At 36.8% G+C, this 26,654-nt stretch overlaps 1 protein-coding gene across 3 annotated transcripts in view; it reads right to left on the bottom strand.

Moving 5' to 3' along the window:
- dip2a (disco-interacting protein 2 homolog A) overlaps window positions 1–26,654 on the bottom strand; it is a 177,042-nt gene that overhangs the window by 28,519 nt on the left and 121,869 nt on the right. For 2 of the 3 annotated variants that reach the window (XM_073846359.1, XM_073846360.1), the window contains exons 3-7: window positions 21,437–21,556; window positions 19,600–19,719; window positions 10,767–11,012; window positions 6,464–6,595; window positions 4,255–4,287 (exon numbers count right to left, since the gene is read on the bottom strand). In XM_073846359.1, the coding sequence (XP_073702460.1) occupies window positions 4,255–4,287; window positions 6,464–6,595; window positions 10,767–11,012; window positions 19,600–19,719; window positions 21,437–21,556 (651 nt within the window). The remainder of the gene's footprint in view (window positions 1–4,254; window positions 4,288–6,463; window positions 6,596–10,766; window positions 11,013–19,599; window positions 19,720–21,436; window positions 21,557–26,654) is intronic. The other variant, XM_073846361.1, reaches the window with a different exon arrangement.

A 26,654-nucleotide genomic window follows, 5' to 3' on the forward strand; every position in this document is an offset into this window, starting at 1 on the left:
TGTTCATTACAGAATGAATCTATAATTTTGTAAGGTTTCCATTGTTCCTTCATAAATATCCAGCATAAAACCACGTCACACCACATTTAGTAAAGAAATGCATTCAAATCGAATCACTGTCGCAATATTTACACCCCAAGTTACCACTTGTCACAGTAACACCTCAAATCACCCATGTGTAAAGCTATAAAAAGACATTCTGAATATATTTAAAAGTTTTGAGGAACAATTCTCAACTGGTTTATAACAATACTATAGAATCACCCGTCAAATGTTTCTATTGAGGTAAGCGTAGACTTTCACATGATAGTTAGGAGAGAACAGAACCAACATCAAGACAACGATCATCTTCACATGACGAATCTATTCCTTCATTTCTCAGTTAAATGTCTGGCTATGAATTCCACAGAGAGATGGCTGTGCCATGTATATATGCATGACTGAGATGCTCTCTGACATTCCATTGTCATGAGACACCTGAGCCTCAGCCGCTGTCTGTCTGCCCCTCGTCTCTGTCTGCATCTCACACGCACGTAAAAAACCGTGCTCAAGTACCCAGAATTCACTGCAGGACCCGATGAAGCCAATTACTGTAACAGCTCCCCAAACACACAACCTTCTTGCTATTTAGTTAAAGAAAAAATCCTCTCATGTGAGGATAACAACAACACAACTGTTATCCTGCCTCATCAATGTCCATAAGCTATATTAACCTTATTAAACAAAATAATCACACACTAACACTACCATGATACTGTGACTAATGTGCAACATTTTTCAACCATGCTTGTATTCGCTTACAAAAAGTACCAAAATGTAGTACTTTTAGACATGGTGCCATTATAATAAAAAATTTTGTTTAACATCTACCATTGTAGCACTACGGTATTCTTTAAAGAACCAGTGTTAGTACCTGCAAAAGATACACAGTATATATCAAAGTACCATGGTATTACAATGCTATTTTATGGACATAATCATTTAAACTTTTACTAAAAGTCTTTTTTGTTGAGTACATATCATAAAAATGATTTATAAAAATTACTGGCATAACCTAGATGTTAAAAGTAAGAACCGTTTGACTAATAATCTCATTATACTTATAACTTTCCCTTGTGAAAAAGAAGTGTGCTTAATTGTAGAAAATTTTCACTTTTAGACCAAATTATGTTTTTTTTTAATAGTGTACTTGCAGATAATATAAGATAATGAAAATAAAAATGCTTAAATGTACTTAAGTGTAATGTGAGTATGTTTCTTAATGCACTTTTAAAATGTACACTTTGAAATAATGTCAAATTAAAAGTTCTGAAGCAAATTTAAATCATTCTGTTTCATCTTTTGTCATGGTTTTGTACTAAGTACACTTATTTTGATGACGATTAATCACAATTAATCACATCCAAAATAAAAGGTTTTGTTATTACATAATAATAGATATGTGTGTGTGTGTGTGTGACCCTGGACCACAAAACCAGTCATAAGGTTAAATTTTACAAAACTGAGATGTATACATCATATGAAAGCTATAAAATAAATAAGCTTTCTTTTGATGTATGGTTTGTTAGGATAGGACAATATTTGGCCGAGATACATCTATTTGAAAATCTGCAATCTGAGGGTGCAAAAAATCAAAATACTGAGAAAATCACCTTTAAAGTTCTCCAAATTCAGTTCTTAACAATGCATATTACTAATCAAAAATTACATTTTGATATATTTATAGTAGGAATTTTACAAAAAATCTTAATGGAACATGATCTTTACTTAATTTCCTAATGATTTTTGGCATAAAAGAAAAATCAATAATTTTGACCCATACAATGTATTTTTGGCTATTGCTACAAATATACCCCAGCGACTTAAGACTGGTTTTGTGGTCCAGGGTCACATATATATATATATATATATATATATATATATATATATATATATATATATATATAGGGCTGTCGAAAATAACGCGTTAACGGCGTTAATTATTTTGTTGTTGTTAATTACGTCAATTTTTTTAACGCATTTCACGCATGCGCAGTGTGACGAATTATTTGTCAGGATTGGGGAGCTAGAGGCGAGATGGAGCAAGGTGAGCCTATGGACGGATTCAAATATAAAAAGAATGATGATGGTACAGTTAACAAGTACAAGCCTGGGCGACAGCCCCTCTGCAACTGGAGTGGTTAGCCAAGCTTAGGCCCGGTTCTACTGGGGTAGACGGTGCTATATAGCCTACCCTCAAACGAAAGCAAAGCAATTGAAGATCTGACAAACAATCCAGCGTTGTTCATCTCCTGACTAAGTGTAGACGCGATGTAAATAAAATATTCATTGTGCAGTTTAGAAAGCTTTATTGATTATTACGGAACGTTGTGAGATCTCTATGAACTAGATTTGTGACGCTTTTAGTGATAATAAAGGGAGCGCGCTTTGCACTTTCCATGCCATAATCCATTCAGAATTTGTATGAAAATTTCGTTTTTCTTATGTTTTGGGAATTACATCTGTACATCGTACAATTACGTTCATTCTCGAAAGAGCGGTGACTGACACAGTGACAGAGTGGAGAGTGGAAGATACATAAAGCCGCTTTGCAGGTCATCGAGGCACTAGCTCAATCATTTTCATTTTTTCAGTGGAAGCAATTTCAAATTATCTGTCATTTTTGCTCACAAAGGAAAAAGTAATACACCAAAAAACGTTGCAGTGTTTTTATAAAATAAAGAAAACAAAAATGATGCGCTTTCTGTCGTCTTGTTCTTGAACAGGAGTGCTTAACAAAAATAAAGCTAAATGCATGCCTCACAGACATGATTAACATATCTATAGAAAGTTTTAAATTATTACTTAACGAAATAAAACAAATCGAAAACAAAAACTTGTTTAATATGTAATCCTTAACGATAAATTTCTCTCTCAAGGCGCGTCCAAAAATGAGATTGCAGGATCTTTGCGACATTGACTCACATTGACTCACATTGAATACACTTTATTAATAAATAATTCAGATATGTCCTTACTCTTTCCCCGACACATTTATTATTTATTTTTGCCGGTATTTTGTGGCAAGTTTTAGCCTACTGCGTGCGATTGAACGCGGATCTCTTCCAGTTGCGCCATCAGAGCCGTTATCGAAAGTAAAAGCGAAAGTATTGTGTTGTTTCCAGCAGCGCGACATTATTGATGGATGTCTAAAATAAAAAAAACAAGGAGTAGCCTAAAACAGGCCCGATGCGGGCCCTGGCATAATGTGAAAATGTGAAAATTATGTATCCTGTTATTTATATTTTGGTATGCATTTTAGAAAAAAAAAAATGGTTAGGATTCAGGTGTTGCAAATAGTGATTAATCATGATTAATCCACTGAAAAGTCTGATTAATCTGATTAAAAATTTTAATCATTTGACAGCCCTAATATATATATATATATATATATATATATATATATATATATTGAAAACATTTACATGTATATATTTACATTTTTATAATTGATATTATGTATGTATAAATATATTAAATACATAAACATAACATATTTTTCTTAAATACATGCATGTGTGTGTATTTATATATACATAATAAATATACACAGTACACACACATACATTATGAAAACAAAAACTTTTATTTGGGATGCGATTATTTGCGATTAATCGTTGGCCAGCACTCATACTAAAGCAAAGTATGAGTATGTAAAGTACTTGATCATAGTTTTAACTGTAGTGTGTATTAAATATTACATTCAAAATTAATATATTTTAAAAGTACTAAATTGTAACTTCGTCATTACAAATGTGTAATTATACTTTCATTTAACTGGAATTAACGTGCAATTAAGTTCATTACATAACATTCAGTTCACACTTAAGTATGTTCTTTGAAAATGATATTATTTCTGTAATAAGTGCTCTTTCAAAGTATGCAAAAGTGTTCTTCCTTTTTCACAAAAGATGGATGAACATTCTAAAACATTCTCAGTCCTAGAAATTTCTAGATAATAGTGTTGTATCTTCCCATAAATCAAAACCTACAGTATTAGAAATGCTGTGAAAAGACCTTGAAAGAACAATTAAACGACATTAAAAAGACAAGAGGACACATTAGGAAGAAATACTTTTCGTATAAACGTAATTTCGAAACATTACGAAGTGGACAAGTTAAGCAGACGGTGTTTAACACAGAGGTCACAGCTGAGACACAGATGCACAGAGACACCAGGAGGAGGGGCAGAGTGAAATAAGCATGTATAAATACCATCCGTGGCCTCCCCATCTCCCCTGTCAGTGCCTGAAGAAGAGAAAATGTCAATAAACACGCATGTTCATGACAGCATGCTGCTTCTACAGAGCTGAGGTGACTCAAACTGAGCATGACAGACATAATCTTTCTGTCTGAAAAAAAAAAAAAAACTGCTGCTTTTTGTTTTGTTGTGTTGTGTTTAACCAAAACCAAATATCCGTCCTTCCAAGAACTAATACACCACAGCAAAGAAAGCAGGTTAATATTGAACCTTGATGTTCAGCTCTATGTCTTAAAGGGACAGTATGCCTAAAAATAAAAACTGATGAATCATCATCTACATACCCTAATGACACTCAAAATTAAGTATATGACTTTTTTCTGCCCTGCAGTGAAAAGTATCACCCGGGTAACTCTTAAAAGACCAAAAAAGCATGATAAAAACAATTAATCTCGCAATTGCACTTCCATGCGTTCAAACCTGTGTTCACAATACATGCAAGAACCTCTAATCACTTTTTCTAATCAGCTTATAGCAAAGTTCAAGACACTACAGAAGAAAGTGAAAGGGAGAGGAAAGAGAGGATACAGCAAAAAAAGAAAAAAAAACGTATTTGATTCTCAAGTGTATTGTTAACACACACTAGGTTTGAATGTGTGGAAGTGTAAATGAGACTGTATTTTACAGTGACATGCGGGTGAGTAGATGATGACAATTTTCCTTTTTTAGTGAACCATTCCTACAAAAAAGGGCATGCTGATGACATGATACTGTCTGGCTTGAACAAGCAGGAACATACAAAACAGGCAAAGAGTATCCCATTTTTTTTCAGTGGGAAGAGCTGTAAAAATGATAGGTCAACTTTATATTTACAGCTTAAGTCAAACCTTTGTAGAATCTGAAAAATGTTAATTATTTTACCAAAATAAGAGGGATCATACAAAATGCATGTTATTTTTTTTTTACTCATGACTTGAATAAGATATTTCACAAAAAAGATGTTTACATATAGTCCACAAGAGAAAATAATAGTTGAATTATTAAAAATGACCCCGTTCAAAAGTTTACATACACTTGATTCTTAATACTGTGTTGTTACCTGAATGATCCACAGCTGTTTTTGTTTGTTTGTTTAGTGATAGTTGTTTATGAGTCCCTTGTTTGTCCTGAACAGTTACACTGCCTGCTGTTCTTTAGAAAAATCCTTCAGGTCCCACAAATTCTTTGGTTTTCCAGCATTTTTCTGTATGTGAACCCTTATCAACAATTACTGTATGATTTACTGTATGAAACGCTGACTGATGCTCCAGGAGGAAAAATGATGCATTAAAAGCCAGGGGTGAAAACTTTTGGACAGAATGAAGATGTGTACATTTTTCATATTTTGCTTAAATATCTCTTTTTTTCATTTATAACTGTCTTTTGGAAGCTACAGAAGATAACCTACATGTTCCCCAGAAGAAAAAACAAGTTAAATTTACCCTGATCTTCAAATTTAAAATGCATCTCTTAATGCATTGTTTTTTTTCTGTCTAGAGCATTGTGAGTGTTTGAACTTTTATAATAGTTGCATATGAGTCCCTCAGTTGTCCTCAGTGAGAAAAGATGGATCTCAAAATCATACAGTCATTGATGAAAAGGGTTCAAAGACACAAAAACGCTGAAAAACCAAAGAATTTGTGGGATCTGAAGGATTTTTCTGAAGAACAGTGGCCAATTTAACTCTTTAGGACAAACAAGGGAGAGAAAAAAAACACAGCTGTGGATCATCCAGGTAACAACACAGTATTAAGAATCAAGTGTGTGTAAACTTTTAAACCGAGTTCATTTGTATAAATTCAACTATTATTTTCTTTTCTGGACTATATGTAAATGTATTTTAGTGAAATATCTTAATTCAGGTCAGTACTAAATAAAAAATAACATGCATTTTGTATGATTCCTCTTATTTTGGTAAAATAAGTAGCATTGTGCAGATTATTTCAGGTGTATGCAAACTTTTGCCTTCAACTGTATGTGTGCTAAGTAAAATCAAACAAACTGTGAGACGAGTCTCAATCACTAAACACAAATTCCACCAGTTTGATCTCTGGATGCAGTAGTGTTGAGAGTTCTGTGGAGAGATGACATGATATTCGCTCTTTCTGATAGGAAAGAGACATGTAAGACAGGAATATGCTCTGCTGTCATAGTGACATCAGGCTGAAGCTTCAGGGGACTCACCATCGGCGGTCTCCATGACGCTGGTGTTTGTGTATCCGCGTGGAAGCCCTCGCACTGATGCCACCTGTGGACGCTCCGCATGCACCGAGCGCTCCGACAGGCCTGTCACATCCGGGGGTGCACTGTGGTTGTCTGTCATGAGGTGCCAAAGGGTCAAAGGTGAGTGGAGGTCAAAGTATAATAATGCATGGTGGACTCTGTGATGAAACTTCTGTGATGAAACCCATGATAAATTGTAATATTGACTATATATTTAAGAATCTGGGCGGGATTTGGCTGCCGTATAATCTCAATGGTCCAAAATTCTACTTCATATAGATATACATGAAACAAAATTAGCTGGGAATGATATAAAATATAAAATGAAATATACATTTTTTTTTGCTTTACATTGTGCAATGTCTAGTTAAGTTCTGTCATTTCCCGTAATTCTGTGATGTCCATCTTATTCTAAACGCTCAACAGACTATCTTTATACTCATATATATAAGTGATTTCCACACTATTAACAAACAAGCAGCTGTTTTGCATTTAATCTTCCCTCTTACAGCTGGGTTTGTCTGGCAGGCTGCTTTAGAACAGAGGACCCAAAGAGTGGCACTGACACTGTGTGAAATCTGAGGTTATTTACAGTCAGCGCCCAGGGCCAGCTTGATGATAGTGGCCTTCAAGAGCAGAAAGGCAGAAAAAGAGGGTGAACGAAAGAGGAGGAGACGAGAGAAAAGGAGAGATAACGGGAATGCAAATGTTTATATGCAGAAGTCTGTAAAGAGCAGAGCAGCTGGGTAAAGTGAATGTGTTCTGGAGTCATGGTGTTACTCACTCTCATGGCATTCAAAACTTATATAACTATAATAAGACTTTTCATTCAGTTCCTGTTCATACATTGAAAGCAAACAGCGGTGAGTGGCTATCATGATCAAAACTGAGCAAAAATGTACCATAAAACTAGTCAATTCGACTCTGCAGTCTTGGAAATTTACAATCATGAATGAGGTTTAAGGCCAATCTGTTCCTCACACAAAACAACTTATGATTTCAGATGACTTTAAAAAGTAATATTTACAGTAAAATGACAACTGTGGTTGCCAGACCTTTTGTTGTAAAAACTAATACACCAAACTACTAAAATCTGTTGTGGTAAAGTGGTAAAGACAAGTCACATGATGAAAGAAAGATCATCAAAAGTCGCTTTTCCACAAGCTCAGGTAAATATTAAAATATACAGTTGAGGTCAAACGTTTATATCTCTTCTTCAGAATCAGCAAAATGTTAATTATTTGTCCAAAATAAGAGGGATCATACAAAATGCATTTTATTGTTTATTTATTACTGGCCTGATTAAGATATTTCACGTAAAAGATGTTTACATTTAGTCCACAAGAGAAAATAATAGTTGAATTTATAAAAACGATTGTTCAAAAGTTTACAAAACCATGCATTAAGAGCCGGGGTGTGAAAACTTTTTGAATTTGAAGATCAGGGTAAATTTGACTTATTTTGTCTTATGGGAAACATGTAAGTATCTTCTGTAGCTTCTGAAGGGCAGTACTAAATGAAAAAATATGATATTTAGGCAAAATAAGAACAATTTACACATACTCATTCTGTTCAAATGTTTTCACCCCCCGACTCTTAATGCATCGTTTTACCATCTAGAGCATCAAGAGCGTTTAAACCTTCTGTAAAAGTTGCATATGAGTCCCTCAGTTGTCCTCAGTGTGAAAAGATGGATCTTAATATCATTCAGTCATTGTTGAAAAGGGTTCCCATACAGAAAAATGCAGGAAAACCAAAGAATTTGTGGAACCTGAAGGATTTTTCTGAAAAACAGCAGGCAGTTTACCTGTAGGACAAACAAGGGACTCATGAACAACTCTCACTAAAGAAAAAAAAAACAGCACAATGTGGATCATTCAGGTAAGAACGCATTATTAAGAATCAAGGGGATGTAAACTTTTGAACTATTATTTTGCAGACTATATAAACATATTTTACGTGAACTTAATTATTCAGGTCAGTACTAAATAAACAATAACATGCATTTTTTATGATCCCTCTTATTTTGGTAAAATAATTAACATTTTGCAGATTCTGAAAGGGGGGTGTAAACTTTTGACCTCAACTGTGGATGGTGCACAGTGTCATAAAACTAGGAAGAAACAATTAATCATTCAACAGTATTTTAGTAGAAAGCTGTTGCAGCCTAGGCTGGTTGGCTGGTTTTAGCTGGTCATAGCTGGTCAGCAGGCTGGATTTAGAGGGGTTGTGGCCACTTTCTCATCCTGTCCAGGCTGGTCAGGCTGGTCTTAGCTGGTCAGGCTGGGAGACCACCAGCTAAAACCAGCGAGTCCCAGCTTAAACTAGCTAAGACCAGCCTTGGCTGGTTTTAGCTGTTTTTTTCAGCAGGGTAGAGTAAGATAACTTACTATTAACCAATTTTACAGTATTTTAGTGTTACAATTATATATTTTTTACAATGTTGCAATATAGCCCTGTGTTGAGGTAAAAGTATAAACATAAGCTGTGTGAACTACTTTTATGATACTTTTATAGTATTTTTTTTGTCCTCTTTAAAGCTTGGTCTCCATTTACTTTCATTGTATAGGACACAGCAGCAGGAACATTCTTTAAAACATCTCTTTTTTTCCAAAGTAAAACAAACATCATAAGCTTGGAATGATATGAGAGTGATTGCTGCATGAGATATTCCTTTCGCAGGATTCATTAATAGTGAAGGTTGCCAAAAATGATTATTTCACAGCAGTACTGGAATCTACTCAGATCTTTTGTTTGCCTGTCAAACTAACAAGGCCAGGGCTGGCTTTATCTGCACAGATTGGCTTCAGCACCCTAAAGGTATGCCAGCACAGCACACACACACACACACACACACACACACACACACACACACACACACACAAAAAAAAAGTTAAAAACCAACCATGCACCATGCAAGCATGAAGGCAGAACATTAAGAACCACAATTTTATCATCGCCGTGAGCAGCAGCAGAGCAGTAAAGTGCTCCCTCTGCTCTAAACATAAGCAATGTGTAAGTAAGTCATGCGCAAATGGCCAACTATAAAGATGAACGTCTGTTCTTTTTTTTTTTTTAAGGCACTGAGCTGTAACAGAAACATTGCAAAGCACGCTGATGATTTTGCACTTAGGAGTAAGACAGGATTATCAAAATCAGAGCTCCAGGACTGAGATTGGCACAAAATTGCAGCCATCCTGCTAAATCCAATACTGTTTAAAAGTTTGAGGTTGGGAAGATTTTTTATGTTTTTGAAATATTTCATGCTCACCAAGGGTTCATTTATTTGATAAAAATACAGTAAAAATAGCAATACTGTGAAATAATATTACAATTTAAGATAATCATTATCTAGTTGAATATATTTTAAAATGCAATTTATTTCTGTGATGCAAAGCTGAATTTTCAGCATTACTCCAGTCTTCAGTGTCACATGATCCTTCAGAAATCATTATAATATGCTGATTTGCTGCTTATGAAACATTTCTTATTATTATCAATGTTAAAAACTGTTGTGTTGCTTACTATTTTTCTCGAAATGTGTATTGTGATACTGTGATACATCAATATATTGTCATATTGTAACATTACAATGTCTTTACTGTCACTTTTTAGCAATGTAATGTGTCCTTTCTGAATGAAAGTGTTAATTTTTTTGCAATCCAAACAAACAAAATCTTTCCTACTCCAAACTTTTCAACAGTAGTGTAGGCTGACTAATGAAGAAATGCTGGTTAATATAATTTAATGGAATAGTTCACCCAGAAATCAAAACCTGTTGTAATTTACCCAAAATCCAAAACTGTAAGAATTTCTCTTCTCCACAGAACATAAAAAAGAGAAGAACAAAACAATTTATAGGAATATCCTGGCTGCGGAATTCATATGACAGCTTTGAGTCAGGAATAGACTAAAATTTGAATTGTTATTTACCTTTTTCTCACACAAAGCTACTGTATAACTTCGGAAGACTTGAAATATAGCTTGTATGGAATTGAGCTGCGTGAACATTCTGATAAACATCTCCTTTTGTGTTCCATAGTCATTCAGCCAGGTTTGGAATCACATGAGAGTAAATATGACAGAATTTTCATTTATAGGTGGACTATTTCTTTCAGCAGCACACATGTTGGTCTTTTCAGCAGGGCACTAACCTGCATTTGAGTTTCTGAAGGCATGTATCTAAAAACAGAGCGGTTGAAGCCTACGGGTAGGTTTGTTCTGAAGACATTAAGAAAGGTTAGTTGGAGCGGTGAGTACTGACCTAGCTGTGTGTGAGCCATGAGGTCGGCCAGTACGGTCGCGGCTGAAGCAGAGGTGGCGTTTGTGGCGTGGTGGGATCTTCCTCCGGGGTGGGATGAGGTGGAGGATGCGGACGATGAGGTGGAGGAGCCCTGGATGACTCTGTTAAACCAGTGCTCTACGCTGGGATGTGCCTGGTATGGAGACGAGGAGGCGATCCGTCCCTGCCGGCGCAGCGAACCTTCGTCTTCTGATGCGGAGGAGGTGTCTGGGAGGGTCAAGAACAAGAGGACTGATGGTTAGGTGGAACAGTTTTACTTTAATATCTGCAAAAGACTTAGCGTCATGTGTTTTGTGAGTTGTGAAACAGATAAATATTTGAAATTGAAGTCATACAAGATAAAATGAACCTAAAAATGGTCTTTTGTATTATGTTTAGAAACAAGGAATTAATTATCTAACAAAGCCAAGTAGGCTACAGTTGAAGTCAAAAGTTTACATACACCTCGCAGAATCTGCAAAATGTTAATTATTTTATAAAAATAAGAGGGATCATACAAAATTACAGAGGTTCAAACGCTCACTGATGCTACTGACTACTTTTTTCTTTGACTTCTTCCACTTTTTGTTCGACATTCATGGTTTCTGCCTCTTTGACTTATACTTCTTCGACATATTCTATGGTTTCTGACTAGATTTTTCTCATACTTCTATGTCTTTGACTTTTTCTTCGACTTCTACTTCTTCAACTTTTCAACTGAATCCTATTTCTTTGATTTCTTCTATGGTTTCTGATTATGTTTTTCTTCTACTTCTACTTCTTCGACATCTTCTATGGTTTCTGCATCTTCTACTTCTACTACTACTTTTTTTCTTTGACTTCTTCCACTTTTTGTTCGACTTTCATTGTTTCTGCCTCTTTGACTTATACTTCGTCGATTTCCTTTAATGGTTTCTGCCTAGATTTTACTTTTACTTCTTCGACATCATCTATGGTTTCTGACTAGATTTTTCTCATACTTCTATGTCTTTGACTTTTTCTTCGACTTCTACTTCTTCAACTTTTCATCTGAATTCTATATCTTCGATTTCTTCTATGGTTTCTGATTATGTGTTTCTTCTACTTCTTCCATGGCTTCTGCCTCTTTGACTTTTTCTTCAACTTCAACTATTTCAAGTTTTTTTTTCTTTGATTTCAGGAATTAAAAGAACAGGGTAAATGTAACTTATTTTGTCTTTCGGGAAACATGTAAGTATCGTCTGTAGCTTCTGAAGGGCTGTACTAAATGAAAAAAATAAGATGTTTAGGCAAAATAAGAAAAACGTACACATCTTCATTCTGTTCAAAAGTTTTCAACCCCATCTCTTAATGCATCGTTTTTTTCTTCTGCAATAGTTGCGTGTGACAATATGGATTGTCAAAAAGGGTTCAAATACACAAAAAATAATAAATAAAAATAAAAAACCACAAAGAATTTGTGTGACCTGGAGCATTTTTCTGAAGAACAGCAGGCAGTTTAATTGTTCAGGACAAACAAGGGACTCATTTTTATAAATTCAACTATTATTTTCTCTTGTGGACTATGTAAACATCTTTTATGTGAAATATCTTATTCAGGTCAGTTGTAAATAAAAAAATAAACTGCTATTTGCATAATCCCTATGATTTTGGTAAAATAATTAACATTTTGCAAGGTGTATGTAAACTTTTGTTAAAAAAATACTAAAACACATGACAAAACCACATAATATTACTAATTCAAAATATTAATGCATACTTCAATAGTATATAAACAGCACTACAATAATGCTCAAAGTAACTAGTATACAGTAGTCAACATTTGAAGTGGATTAAAAAACTTCAAATGTTGACTACTATTTCTTCAAACTGTTTGTAGCTAACAACTGTATTACATTTGTTATAAATAATAGAGATCAAAATTCAACAGCTCTTGAAAACATATTTTTTGTTTTGTTTTGAATCTATATTCATATCCTTGAACCTCTCACATTATAACCGATACACGAATATGAAAGAAGGCATTACATAGAGACTGACATAGTTGGATAACATGTCAGAGTCTGATTATCTCTTCAGAGCCTGAAGACCTCAAACAATCAATGCATTACATAACTGTAGTTATTACCCTTCATCTAACACTTCTGAAAAACTGCCTTTCTTCACCTCGCACTGTCAGAAATAAAGATATGATACTAACATACTATGACCTTAAAAAGTAAAGGACACCTGAACAACGCTTAAAAACATCTGAATGTCATTTCATTAGATTCAAAATAGTAGCCATCTTTACTCTTTTACTCTTTACTCTTCTTTTTTAAATTTTAAATGAACTTTTTTGCTCGGTGTCTTAGAACTGGTGAATTTTAGTGGATGTATGAAGTCAGTTCTCCCCAAGTTTCCACATTAACTATCAGCATGATCCACTAAGAGTTCATAACCAATGTCATATTGCCTTTCATCATCACTTTGATCGGTATATTTATTGTTTTATCATTTCAGAGTGAACAATCTTTATTATTTTTTTAAATAAAGCTTTAAAAATACTTTCTGGAACCAATGTACTGCAAAATGTCTTTAAAATAAAAGCGATTCAAAGCCTCCTTAATAAACTTTATAAGGACTAATATATGATTATTATGGAAGAGAAAGGCGAAAAATCGTTTGTTCCCAGTCCAGCCTAAAATATCACTTTGATGAGTGAACTGCCGGGGGTTAAGCTGGAAAATACATATGATGTAATGCTCATGTGGTCAGAAACGAAGCATGTGAGGCCTGCAGTTATGGTAACACACATGACTACATCATTTTCCTTATTATAAATACATTATAAATGCAATGCCAGAGAAAATAACAGATGTTCGCCAATTAATGATTAAAATATGTCATATAACCATACCATCTGTAGTATTTCATCACTCATAAAGCATCTTATGCTGGGATTTAAAAAGTGTAACAACAGTGAGAAAAAGAACCCAGTGATTTCATGATCAATTACCACTAATTACCAATAATGATCTGGTGTTTTTTTTTAGTTAATGTACTTAATTTGAGACTTCAAGGTATTTTTTAAGTCCTATTGCTTTTAAATGTAATCTCCTTTCTCAAGTCACATAATTTAATGTGCCAATTATGTGTATGTTACAAAAAGTAGAAGTAAAACTTACATACAGTACTACAAATAATATTCTTTTTTCATTTAAAAACACTCAAACACATTACAGTAAAAATGCTCAACCCATTTCAGCAGTTACTTTTTTGATATTAACTGTATTTCTTATCATCAAACGGCTTAAACACAGAGAATTTAATAGGGAAAAGAAAATACAAAACAAAAGCGTAAAAAGACAAAGGAGAGAGAGATTGACTGACAAGAAGCCTGTAGGTGGTAGCAGATTCATTTAACATTAATTATGCTATTAATCACCCACAGGGAGCAATTACTATGGAGCGTGTCCAGCAAATTAGGAGACAGACTCTGAGCAACAAACAGTCATGCATTAAATGTGAAAGGCATTAGCCTAATGTATCTCTTTAAAACAGTATTATTATGAAGGAAAATCATCTACTTACACTCAAGAGTGCCTGATACCTGTTATTATTAGTACAAAACTGTTCTGAACCCTGAATAAACCTCCAAATTACAAATTAAACTTAAGCTTAGCATTAGTTCCAGAAGAAACGTACGTTTTGAAACCGAAATGACTGACGTTGATGCTAATTTACAGAACAAGGTGGACTATGATCAATAGTCAATATAAATATCAATATATACAAAATGTACTCAGAATTTAGTAAAATACACCATGGTTCAAATGTGTGAGGTCTGTATTATTTTTTTTATTCATATTTTTATGCATTAGATGCATTAATTTGTTTAAGTGTTTAAGTCAGAATTCTGACTTTATATCTTGCAATTCTGACTTTATTCACAATTGCGATATCTCATAATTTTGACTTTATAACTCACGATTGCGAGTTTCTCACAATTCTGAGAAAAAAGTTAAATAAAGTCAGAACTTCAAAATATAAAGTCACAATTCTGACTTTTTTTCCTCAGAATCGTGATATAAACTCAAAATTCTGAGTTATATAAAGTCAATAAAAAGTCACAACTCTGACTTTTTTCTCAGAATTGCAGGACATAAACTCGAAATACTGAGAAAAAAAGGCAGAATTGTGACTTTAAATTTTGCAATTCTGTCTTTATTTGAAATTGCGATATCTCACAATTTTCTCACAACTTTTTTTTTCTCAGAATTGTGTGATATAAACTCAAAATTTAATTGAAAGTCACAGTTCTGCCTTTTTTTCTCAGTATTTCGAGTTTATGTCCTGCAATTCTGAGAAAAAAATGCAGAATTGTGACTTTACATCTTGAAATTCTGACTTTATTAGCAATTGCGATATCTCACAATTTTGACTTTATATTTGAGTTTACCTTACAATTCTAAGAAAAAAGTTATATAAAGTCAGAATTTCAAAATATAAAGTCACAATTCTGCCTTTTTTCTCAGAATTGCATTTAATTTAAAGTCACAATTCTGCCTTTTTTTCTCAGTATTTCGAGTTTATGTCCTGCAATTCTGAGAAAAAAAGGCAGAATTGTGACTTTACATCTTGCAATTCTGACTTTATAAAAAAAAAGTCAGAATTGCAAGATATAAAGTCACAATTCTGACTTTTTTTTTCTCAGAATTGCATGATATAAACTCACAATTCTGAGAAAAAAAGTCTGAATTGTGACTTTAAATTAAATTTTGAGTCTTGAATCTTGAAATTCTGAAATTCTGACTTTATTCGCAATTGCGATATCTCACAATTTTGACTTTATATTTGAGTTTACCTTACAATTCTAAGAAAAAAGTTATATAAAGTCAGAATTTCAAAATATAAAGTCACAATTCTGTCTTTTTTCTCAGAATTGCATGATTTAAACTCAAAATTATGAGAAAAAAGTAAAAAATGTCACTATATCTTCCAATTCTGACTTTATTTGTGATTGCGATATTTCACAATTTTGACTTTTTAAGTCACAATTGCGCGTTTCTATCTCACAATTCTGAGAAAAAAGTCAAAATTGTGACTTTATATATTGCAATTCTGACTTTATTCTCACAGTTTTGACTATAACTCACAAAAAAGTCAGAATTGTGAGATAAAAAGTTGCACTTACCTTGGCAAAAATAGGCTTCCATAGAAAACAAATATTGTAAATGGTTATATTTCACAGTATTATTGTTTTTACTTTATTTTTGATCAAATAAATGTAGCCTTGGTGAGCAAGACATATCTTTAAAAAAAAATCTTGCAAAAGCAAATCTCATTATTATTGCTCAGTCTGATGAGAATTGCTAAACTTTCTGCACATCTAATAATTTATAAGCAGCTCGCAAAAAGAACCCTATAAAAACTAGGCTCATTATTGTGAAAACTATTGTAATTCTATTCTCACTTCATGTCCTCAGGCACTCTTAGAGTAACCTTGACACAGTTGCAGAAAGAGCAAGATAGAAGGAGAGAGACAAAGACAATAGGCATGAAATAGAGTCATGGGAGAAGAGAAGTGATTTGAGAGAGACATCGAGAATGACAAGGAGAGAAAGGATGAGACAGAAATGAACTGGAATGAGTAGATGTGTCAAGAGAAGACAGAACGAAGAAAGATTGTGCTTTTAACAACCGCTGCACTGAAAACCTGACCTTTAAAACAGAAATAATTCTTCTAAACCTTCTCCATCAGTCACTCCACCAGAAACACATCCAGAGGACAAACACAGCACAGTTTCACAGGACACAACAGACCAGGAGCTAGCAGGATAATGAATCCACAACAGTATAAGATGACAGACAACATCAAAACCGGCCAAGAAAGTGGGTCAGACAGCATTTTTCAAGCTGGTCAGATCCAGACAGAAGTTAAATCAAATCAGTCACACTGTAATAAAGCTGCTCTGTTGCTATAGGTTTGCTAGGTTTGATGTCAGTGATACCCAACTCCGCTGGTTCTCGCATGTCACGTGACTGATCGCAAGAGGAAATGTATGATTATATGGAGGTGAAAATAAGATTTGTGAGGAGTAGGACTGAAGGGTAAGATTTTGTAGCATTTATAGCAATTTATATCAATTAATAGCTATTTAGAAGACACACAAAGGACATTTTTTCACTTTTGGCTGAACTATTTCCTTAAAACTGGCCTCGGTGTGTCGAGAACAAAGTGAAAGGTGATGAAGCATAGGGCAAGAGGGGTATCTGACAGGCCAGATGGGTTATCAGATCATCTCCGCCGGGGCAATCAGACAGCTTAGCCACTTTATGTGTGCGTGTGCATTACTGCGTCCAGGGCACAAAAGAATTAGCGGACCATGACCAATTCCCACCGGGGGTGACCCTGAATGGGCCAGTTATGCTGATCTGACCCCACCCTTGAACCTTTAATCCTGTTGACCTTTTACTGACTTCATCATTCTGACCCGAAGAAGGACAGAAGAGTGTATCTGGACACCAAGAATCGGAAACTCGTTAACGCTAAACAAACAGGGACAGACAATGTAATCCGTATTGACGGACAATGCAAAGACGTTACACAAATATGAGAAGAGACATGAGCTTATCTGATCACAGGATGTAATAATGTGTAATCATGAAGAAATCAACAGACATGACAGAATAAACTGAGAAAGGCCAAATATACTGTTTGAAAGGGATTGTTCACCCAAAAATGAAAATTACCCCCAGGGCATCCAAGACGTAAGTGACTTTTTTTCTTCAGTAGAACACAAACAAAGATTTTTAACTCAAACCGTTGCAGTCTGTCAGTCATATAATAGCAGTCAATGGGATCCACGGCTTTGAGAGTCAAAAAAACTCTCGACATGAGGGTGAGTAATTAATGACAGAATTTTCATTTTTGGGTGGAACTATCTCTTTAATATCACCAACGCATATACAACACTAAAGATGAATCACAAATAGGAATGAAAAAACAGTCATAAATCTCTTCAGAGTAGCTGATTGGTTCTTCCAAGCTGGCAACACAGCCAATTGATCTCTTTTTCCTATATAAGCAACCTTATTTATTTCTGTCCTGTTTTCTTCAACCCTCCTCCTCCCCAGCACCACCTGTCTAAATCTACTACAAGGTTCTTTCTACTTTACTTTGCAGTATGTATCCTAATATCTGTAAATCTGAACATTTTTCAGCAGAAGGCTTCGCTCCTGCCAGCAGCACCAATGTAGCACATCTAGGCCTGTGCATAAAACTGTACAGTACTTTTCCTATCAATAAATGCCATTAAAATCTATTTTGAGAGTTTTCTCATGATTTAAAAGGATAGTTCACCCAAAAATAAAATCCTAGTTGTATATGGCTTTCTTTTTACAGACGAATCCAATCTGAGTTATATTAAAAAATGTCCTGACTCTTCCAAGCTTTAAAATTGGCAGTGAATGGGTGTTTTTGTTCAACAGTCTAAAAGAAGTCCAATAAAGTGCATCCATCCATAATAAAAAGTGCCTTACACGGCTCCGGGGGTTAATAAAAGTCTCCTGTAGTGAATCAATGTGTTTTTGTAAGAAAAAATATCCATATTTAAAACATTATAAACACTTTCATCAAACCGTTTTGGACAAATGACGTAGGACGTATTTGTTGCGCATGCGCAGGTGAGAACCAACGTTTGTTTAGGAGTAAAGGAAGCAATGTTTCCTTACTTCAGCAATGAAACACCAGTCTCCTCTTGGCTTATACTGAAATCCCTTCAACATTTTTCTTAACAAATCCTCATTTTTTACTTTTAATTTGTGCCTGGTGTTTTGTTTTGCTCTCTCCTCGTCACTTCAACAGCTAGAGAAAAGTTTAATAATGTTTTAAATACGGATATTTTTCATATAAAAACACATTTATTAGCTACAGGATATCTTTAGTCACCCCCCTGGAGCCATGTGAGGCACTTTTTATTATGGGCGGATGCACTTGATTGGACTTCTTGAAGGACTGTTGAACAAAAACACACACCCACTGTCATTATAAAGCTTGGAACATTGGACATTTTTTAATTTAACTCTGATTGAATTCGTCTGGAATACCTAGGATGCCTTGAGGATGAGTAAATCATAGGCTAATTTTTTTTATTTTTGGGTGAACTAACCCTTTAATGTATCCGTTATTTCTTCAAGACAGCAATAAGATTAAATGGAGGGCCAATGGAAGTTTCACCTACTGAGAAAAATACACCAGTAATCTCACCATTCCTACTGGGTTTCAGAGAAGACATAATAATGTCCCAAACTGTACTGTACTGTAATTTGCCATCAAACATCAATTTGAACTCAAATATTTCACATAAAAATTTACAAAATCAAACATTTTGAGCCATCCCCATTAATGTTAAAGCTTTGTACTGTTACTGTACAGTATGTCAACAAGTGTCCCATTTGAGTTATTTTAATTCCTCTTAGGGAATCAGTTTTTAATGTGATAACTCAACTAGCTAAATATGCAACCAGTGGGTCAATAAAGCTGGAAAACTGTTAAACATCTCCATATGCAGGCGCGTGGGAAGGTGGTCTGGGAACTGAGTGGTCAGGAGCCGCTCTCTTTGTGTAAATAATGAGGCTATTTTTCCGAAAACTATGCATTGTTCGCTCAAGGCTCAGAAGATCAAAACATCTTGATGCTATCAAGGACCTAAATGCACAAACTGTAGTCAGCTGCTGTCAGCTAAAAAATGAAAATATAAAGTAAAAAAAGCTTCCAAAATATTTCTGCTATAGGCTTCGTAGAAAGTTTTAAATCGGCTATAGATAGCTGTGTCTCTGGTGTATATGTTACCTGGGGGAGTGCATGCTTCAACTGAAGACTGTACTAGAACAGAGCGTCTCTTGGAGGGCATCGGCATCTTTCTCTCTTTATACTTTGCCAAGGCTGCTTGTACTGCTTCTGTGTGAAGGTCTGTGGGGACACAGATAGTGCCAACTTTAGATGAGACAGACATCAGAGAAAGAACATTTTCAAATCCCAAATGCCTATAAGATATGACAGAACAGATATCATAATAACAAAATAATAGCAACATCCTTTTCACCAAGGTGCCTGCTTCCTTAACATGATTTTAATGTATAATTCACATTAATTTAGTATACATGTAAGTTAATCAGTATAATCAAACATGCAATAGTGATACATACCCTAGAAGTGTGCTTAACTGTACTGTATGTGCACATGTAGTGTACTTCAAATCTTAATAGAGGTAACTTACAGTAAGTGTACTTAAAGAGAGTGACTTTTTCTTAACACAATTAAATACACTTTTAAAAAAGTGAACTGTGTAATGTCAAATTAAAAGTTGAAGTCAAAAGTTTACATACACCTTGCAGAATCTGCAAAATGTTATTTTACCAAAATAAGAGGGATCATACAAAATGTTATTTTTTATTTAGTACTGACCTGAATAAGACATTTTGCATAAAAGATGTTTACATATACTGCCCTCCAAAGGCAAAGTGCAGTAACTACGAGAACACTGAAACAGAAAAATGCCTTTAAAGTTTTTACAACAGCTAGTCAAACATGTTGACACTCTCGTTTCTCTGAAAGTTTCTCTGAAACGGGACAAAACTGAACCAGGAGACGTTTCCACAAGACAAAACAGTTGTCACAAAGTCCATTTTAAGCCTTAAAGGGGCTATATGTAACTTTTTTGAAATTTGAACTCACGACTGGCACCTGTGGCCAAAAAACGGAACTGCTCTTCCTTTCTGCTCGCTTTGCATCGCACGCTCCGCTGCTAAGAAGTCAACATTATGTTTACAAAGGTAAGAACAGTCAAATACATATATTGTAGGCTAATTGCTGACTAGCGGTGATGGCAAGAGCGATCTAAAACGTTTAACATGAACGCGCTTGACGTAACATCTGCAGTAAAATCCGACCCGACAGAAAATAGGAAAAATAGGATACAGGCTTATAGGTGCACCCACTGTGAGCTGACAAGGTGTCAGTATGCTCATCAGGAGGTGTTTGAGTCATAAATGGTCAAATAAAAAGGCTATTGTTACGTTTATTTTTGGAAAAAAGTTACATATAGCCCCTTTAACTCAATTTTGACCAAATGTGTAGTTACTGCGCTTTGCCTTTGGAGTGCAGTATAGTCCACAAGAGAAAATAATGGTTGAATTCCCAAATGACTCAGTCCAAAAGTTTACATAAACTTGACTGATTTTAGTGATAGTTGTCTATGAGTCCCTTGTTTGTCCTGAACAGTTAAACTGCTCGCTGTTCTTCAGAAAAATCTTTCAGGTCCCACAAATTCTTTGTTTTTTTTCAGCATTTTTGTGTATTTGAACCCTTTCCAACAATGACTGTATGATTTTTTGATCCATCTTTTCACACTGAGGACAACTGTGGGACTCATATGCAACTATTACAGAAGGTTCAAGCGCTCACTGATGCTTCAGAAGGAAAAACAGGGGGGTGAAAACTTTTGACCAGAATGAGGATGTGTACAGTTTTCTTATTTTGCCTAAATATCTGAAAAGAATACATTCAGTTCACACTTAAGTATATATTTTTTAAGTATATTCATTTCATGATAATTACTCTTATGGTTATGCTGAAGTCTACTTTTTTACAAGAGTCAGTGTCTGTTGTGCTATAAAAATGTTCCTACCTGATCTGAAGCGCTCATCCCTCGAGTTTGCCACCCGGGGCTTGTTCGGTTTGGAGCCTGGATGGGCCACCTGTGACGACGTTTGGATCCTATGTTCTATCTGCAGAGATGGATCTACACCTGCACACAGGACAGACCAGAATATCATCATCTCTTCAGCATTACTTCAATTTCCATGCTTGACATTTTAACCATTAGCATTAACTGCAGTGTAAAACAAATGGGCAGTTATAATAATTGAAATGAAGCACTCAGCATGGGGCCACTGTGCACAGAAGAAATTACAGTACATTAAGAATATACAAAACCAGCATTGCAGAATAAAGGTCACTAAACTTTGCAATAAAACCCTGTTTCACCTACTGGGCCCACAGAAATAGACTTAAACGAAAAAGGAAATACTCTTACAGTGAGAAATTTTACATTGATAAACCACTGAAGTGACACTATTCAATTTCAACACTGTCCTCGCATTTAGATAGCAACATAAATCTTCTCTTGACTTCAGACTTCTCTGCTGTCTGGGTAATACAACACCTTGAGATCAATGGGCCCTTTACACCACATCTGAGCTCCGAACAGAGTTCTCATGGTGATCCAGTGCTGACGCACAGAGTGTAACATTCACAATACTTCATCAAACCTGACAGACATGAGCTGAAGAGAAACACAAATCTTACAGCAACCCACAGGAGCAAAGTTTGCTCTGCTGTGACAGCCACAGGCGGTATGAGTAATTTACAAAACAAGTTTCAGCTGAGGCTGTGGGACTAAGCCTGCCACTGAGTTTAGAACTACTTGTCAATATGAACTACTTATAATATTGAGAACCCCTGCATTTAAGAAGTTTGATTAAATCTTAATTTGCAGGGAGCTCAATATCAGCATAGTTTCTGTGAAGAAATCTTCACCTTGTACAAGGTTAAGACTGATGAGTCATACAGCGTTGCGATTACATAAGAGCCATCAGCTGTAGCTGCCGCAGCAAAAAATGAGAAATCAAAGAGGCTTATGCTCTGATCTGAGGTCTAGTGACCCCTCCATCTATCACACCAAAAAGATTCCAATGAATGCTAAAATACCTCAGGATTCATTTATAACAAACAGAGTGACAGATGAAGGACATTTAAAAACAGCATAGTCATGCCTCAGACCTAAATAAAACCAAACTATCTATTCTTTGTGGCATGAGGGAACATCTATCACAGGTTAAGACAAGTAGTAAACCATTATCCTTTTTTCTGGCAAGCCAAAGTAAGCAACACAGAATTGTTTACCTCCTCCCAAACCGTTTGCCTGGCAACCACTTTATATTGACCTTTAACCCCCAGAATCATTGAAAGGAACTTCAGCTGACTGTGTTGACATGGTGGAGCATTCATTAGGGCTTTTCTCAATGAGGGCTAATATCCCTAAACAACCAAACTCAGCTCAGGAGAGGTCACATATTTAACCAAAGATCACACAGACCTACAAACACAGGCGTTTCCAACTGTAGGGCTAGTTTAGGATCAGTAGAATTTTCTGTAAATAGTCTCTTAATGATTTTTTTGTTTAACAATATTATTAAAAGGATGTTTTAATAAGTTTAATAAGTATGCCTTTTTCATAAAAAATAGTGTTTACAGTGGTATACTTACAGTGGTCTATAGAGTTTGGATGCATTAAATTGTACAAAAGTGACAGTAAAGACTTTTAAATTATTACAAAAAAAATCTGTTCTTTCTAAGTGCAGTAAACATAAGAGACTTATTTCAAAACCAATAACAAATTTCGGGGTTCAACGCTTAAGACATTTAAGCTTATAAGGAAAAAGACATTACATATTATTTAGCAAGGCTGACCCACCTAAATCATTAATTAAAACAACATTTTTGGCAAGTCCAGGTCATTTACTATAGAAATACAATATTTTTGAGTCCTTTTTAACTGTTATAGTGCCAGCTGTGGTCTGATCTCCTTAAAACTGTGCATGCATGTTTAGAATCTCCTGTCTCATGTGCTCACCAGGTTTCATTTAGAGTTTTCCTTTAGATATCTGGACAGGACCCTTTTCTAAAATACCTCGTTATAGCATCCCAAAAGGGTAAATTTCAACATTTTTGATAATTATTGACCTAGAGAGTCCAGAGAATTGTACTGCAGTGTTTTTTTTTTTTTTTTTTTTGTCCAGATAACCTAGGTTTAGCTCACAAAAGTAGTTTATTTTGACATCTTCTCAATCATTTAACAAATAATTCAATCGACAGCATTGTTTCTAGAGGCAAAGTTCAGAATGAGGAGGTCTTTCATATGATAATATGATAAACCACACAACGCACAATTGTTTAGCCCTTGAAAAATGCGATATCGCCCCCAGTGGCCAATTCCTTTTAAATTTCTTTCAGACCTTTGGGGCCGTGAGTCAAACAGGCTCACAGAGTTTCATTCCGAATTGCCTCCGTTAACCTTGTCTAACAGATGCTCTAAATTTGTCGGCCAATGGCGGCTATGCTTTTTGAGATACACAAATGTCCTTATAGACACTTGTGGCACTTTAGACCAAGACCGTGCACACTGATTTTCATTTTGAAAGGACAAATAGTTATGCAGTTATAGACATGTTTATGTTCCCTTCCGGGAACTCGAGCCGCGTCAGGAACGCTATGGGGAACGCCATTGGCGGGCCGCACTCTGAATCATGTCTTGCAACGAATGAACGACGGGGGTGACGTCACAGGCGCGGTGACGTCACCGACCAGGAACTATAAAGCACGTGCGTTTGAAGCCCGCGGCAGCTTTTGTCATTCAGCGAGAGCGCTCTGTGTCTGTCCCGGTCATACTGCTGTTTTTTCGTGCCAGTTTGCACGGCTTTTATTTGAGTAGTATGACCTTTAAAATGCAACCATGGGGGAAAGAAGTGTTACGAAACTAGGCGGTACTAGCAGCCGCATAGATAGTGTGTTCCTTCCTGCCAATGCTTCATTGTTGGTGGGGATACACAAAGTCTATGTGCGGTCTGCTTGAGTGTAGAGCACGCACAGTCAGCCCTCGAAAAGGCTGGCTGTCCACAGTGTGAGCGTAAAAATCTCCACTGCGGGTGCTCCACGGAAGGCTCTCTTCGAGGAGGGAGCCTTCGCCAGCGTTTCTCGCGGGTCTGGCCCCGCTTCCGCCCAGGCGGAGCGGTAGCTGCACTCGTTGGGATCGCGGCTCGATCTATTAGAGGGACGGGAGACGGGTGTTTAAAAATACCCTATCTCCTCTCCTATCTGGTGGATCGGTAAACCTTTTTTCTGGATATGGAAGCCCGCAATGCGGTTACTTCCCTCCAGGAAAGGTTTTCAACGCTTCCATATCTTCCTCCAAGGAGGTTGATGTGAAGTACGTTGTCAAAAGTATTCAACCGCCCCCCCCTGATCGCCTCAGTATGATGAGCTGGTGGTTGTGCTGACTGTGCATTAGCTAAATAAGCAAATATGAGCCGCAGAAAAGCAAACGTTCTGCTTCCTGCGGACTAAGTCAGCACTTCCAAACGGTAAAGATGACGCCGCGGATCGAACAGACGCTATCAGCTTCTGTTCCCCGGTCTAGGCATCATTCTTGAAGGCTCCGTCTTTGCTCTCCAAGCCGCCTAAAGAAAACTTCAGGCTTGATCAGCAAAGATACACGTGCTGGGGTCTTTTGACGGGAAATAAAACCCCAGCCGTGTACCAGCTCTCTACTTTAGAGGCGCAGAAACAGAGCGTTGCCACCCGCGTCCCTCCGGCTATGCCTAGAGGGCCCGGAAAGCAACGCTCTAAGTCGGGGGCTTCCAAAAAAGGGGTTCGACCTGAGGGTCGTCCCCCAACCCAGGAAGTCCTCGGCTATACGGCCCTGAGGGTTGTGATTCAGGGCCGTTGAGGGCAGCCCCTCGCGGGGGGGTTTGCACCGTACCCTTAGGTGCGGGTTCCAACCCCCTCGGGGCCCTCAGGAGATCTGTCAGTTAACCCTGCCAGTATTACAAGGCGCGGCAATCTCCCGCGAACATCCTCTAGCTGTTCCGCCCGAAAACGTAGCGGCCCTGGAGAGTTCGCAACCCCCACGGGGGTCCTCAGAGGAGCTAGCTCAGGAGCGTCCTGCCAGTTCACTGTTACAGGTCTCCGGGTTAGTTCCTCGAGTAAATCCAGACACCAGTCTCGAGAGGCTGGTACCCTTAGTAAATTTTCTGGCAGCGTGGAAACTACTGCCAAATATTTCAAAGTGGGTCCTGCGTACTGTAGAGAAAGGTTATGCTTTCCAGTTCGGCTCCAAGCCGCCACCTTTCAGCGGGGTATTTCCAACATTAGTAAGCCCCGAGCAGGGTCTGGTAATGGAACAAGAAGTAGATACTCTTTTGAGGAAGGAGGCCATCGAGGTGGTCCCTCCTCAAGACAGGGAATCCGGGTTCTACAGCCGTTACTTCATTGTTCCGAAGAAGGATGGGGGGCTTCGGCCCATCTTAGATCTCAGGCTTCTAAACCGCTCAGTCAGAAAACTGAAGTTCAAGATGCTTACTGTCAGACAGGTCGTGTATCAAATCAGGTCCGAGGACTGGTTCGTCACGATAGATCTAAAAGACGCTTATTTTCACGTCTCCATCCTTCTTCAGCACAGGAAGTTCCTCAGGTTCGCTTTCAGGGGCGAAGCGTACCAATACAGGGTTCTTCCGTTCGGCCTAGCTCTCTCACCCAGAACTTTTACGAAGTGTGTGGATGCTGCGCTGGCTCCACTGCGACTCCAGGGCATCCGCATACTCAATTACATAGACGACTGGCTGATCCTAGCCAGCTCGGAGCAGTTAGCGGTTCAGCATCGAGGTGTTGTTCTCGCTCACATGCAGAAGTTAGGGTTGAGACTCAACGCCAAGAAGAGCGTCCTCTCTCCATTACAGAGGACTACTTATCTGGGCGTGGTATGGGATTCATCCACGATGCGGGCACGGTTGTCACCTGCTCGGATAGAGTCCATACTTACTGCAGTAAATGCGGTCAAGCTAGGCCAGTCACTCACTGTCAAACAGTTCCAAGTACTGTTAGGTCTTATGGCAGCCGCCTCCAACGTAATACCTTTTGGACTGCTGCATATGAGACCACTACAGTGGTGGCTCAAAACCAGGGGGTTCTCCCCGAGGGGAAACCCGCTCCGCAAGATCAGTGTCACGCGGCGCTGCCTACGTGCCCTGGTCATGTGGAAGAAACCCTGGTTTCTCTCTCAGGGACCG

Source organism: Garra rufa, chromosome 8, assembly GCF_049309525.1.
Source record: "Garra rufa chromosome 8, GarRuf1.0, whole genome shotgun sequence".
Taxonomy (NCBI): Eukaryota; Metazoa; Chordata; class Actinopteri; order Cypriniformes; family Cyprinidae; genus Garra; species Garra rufa.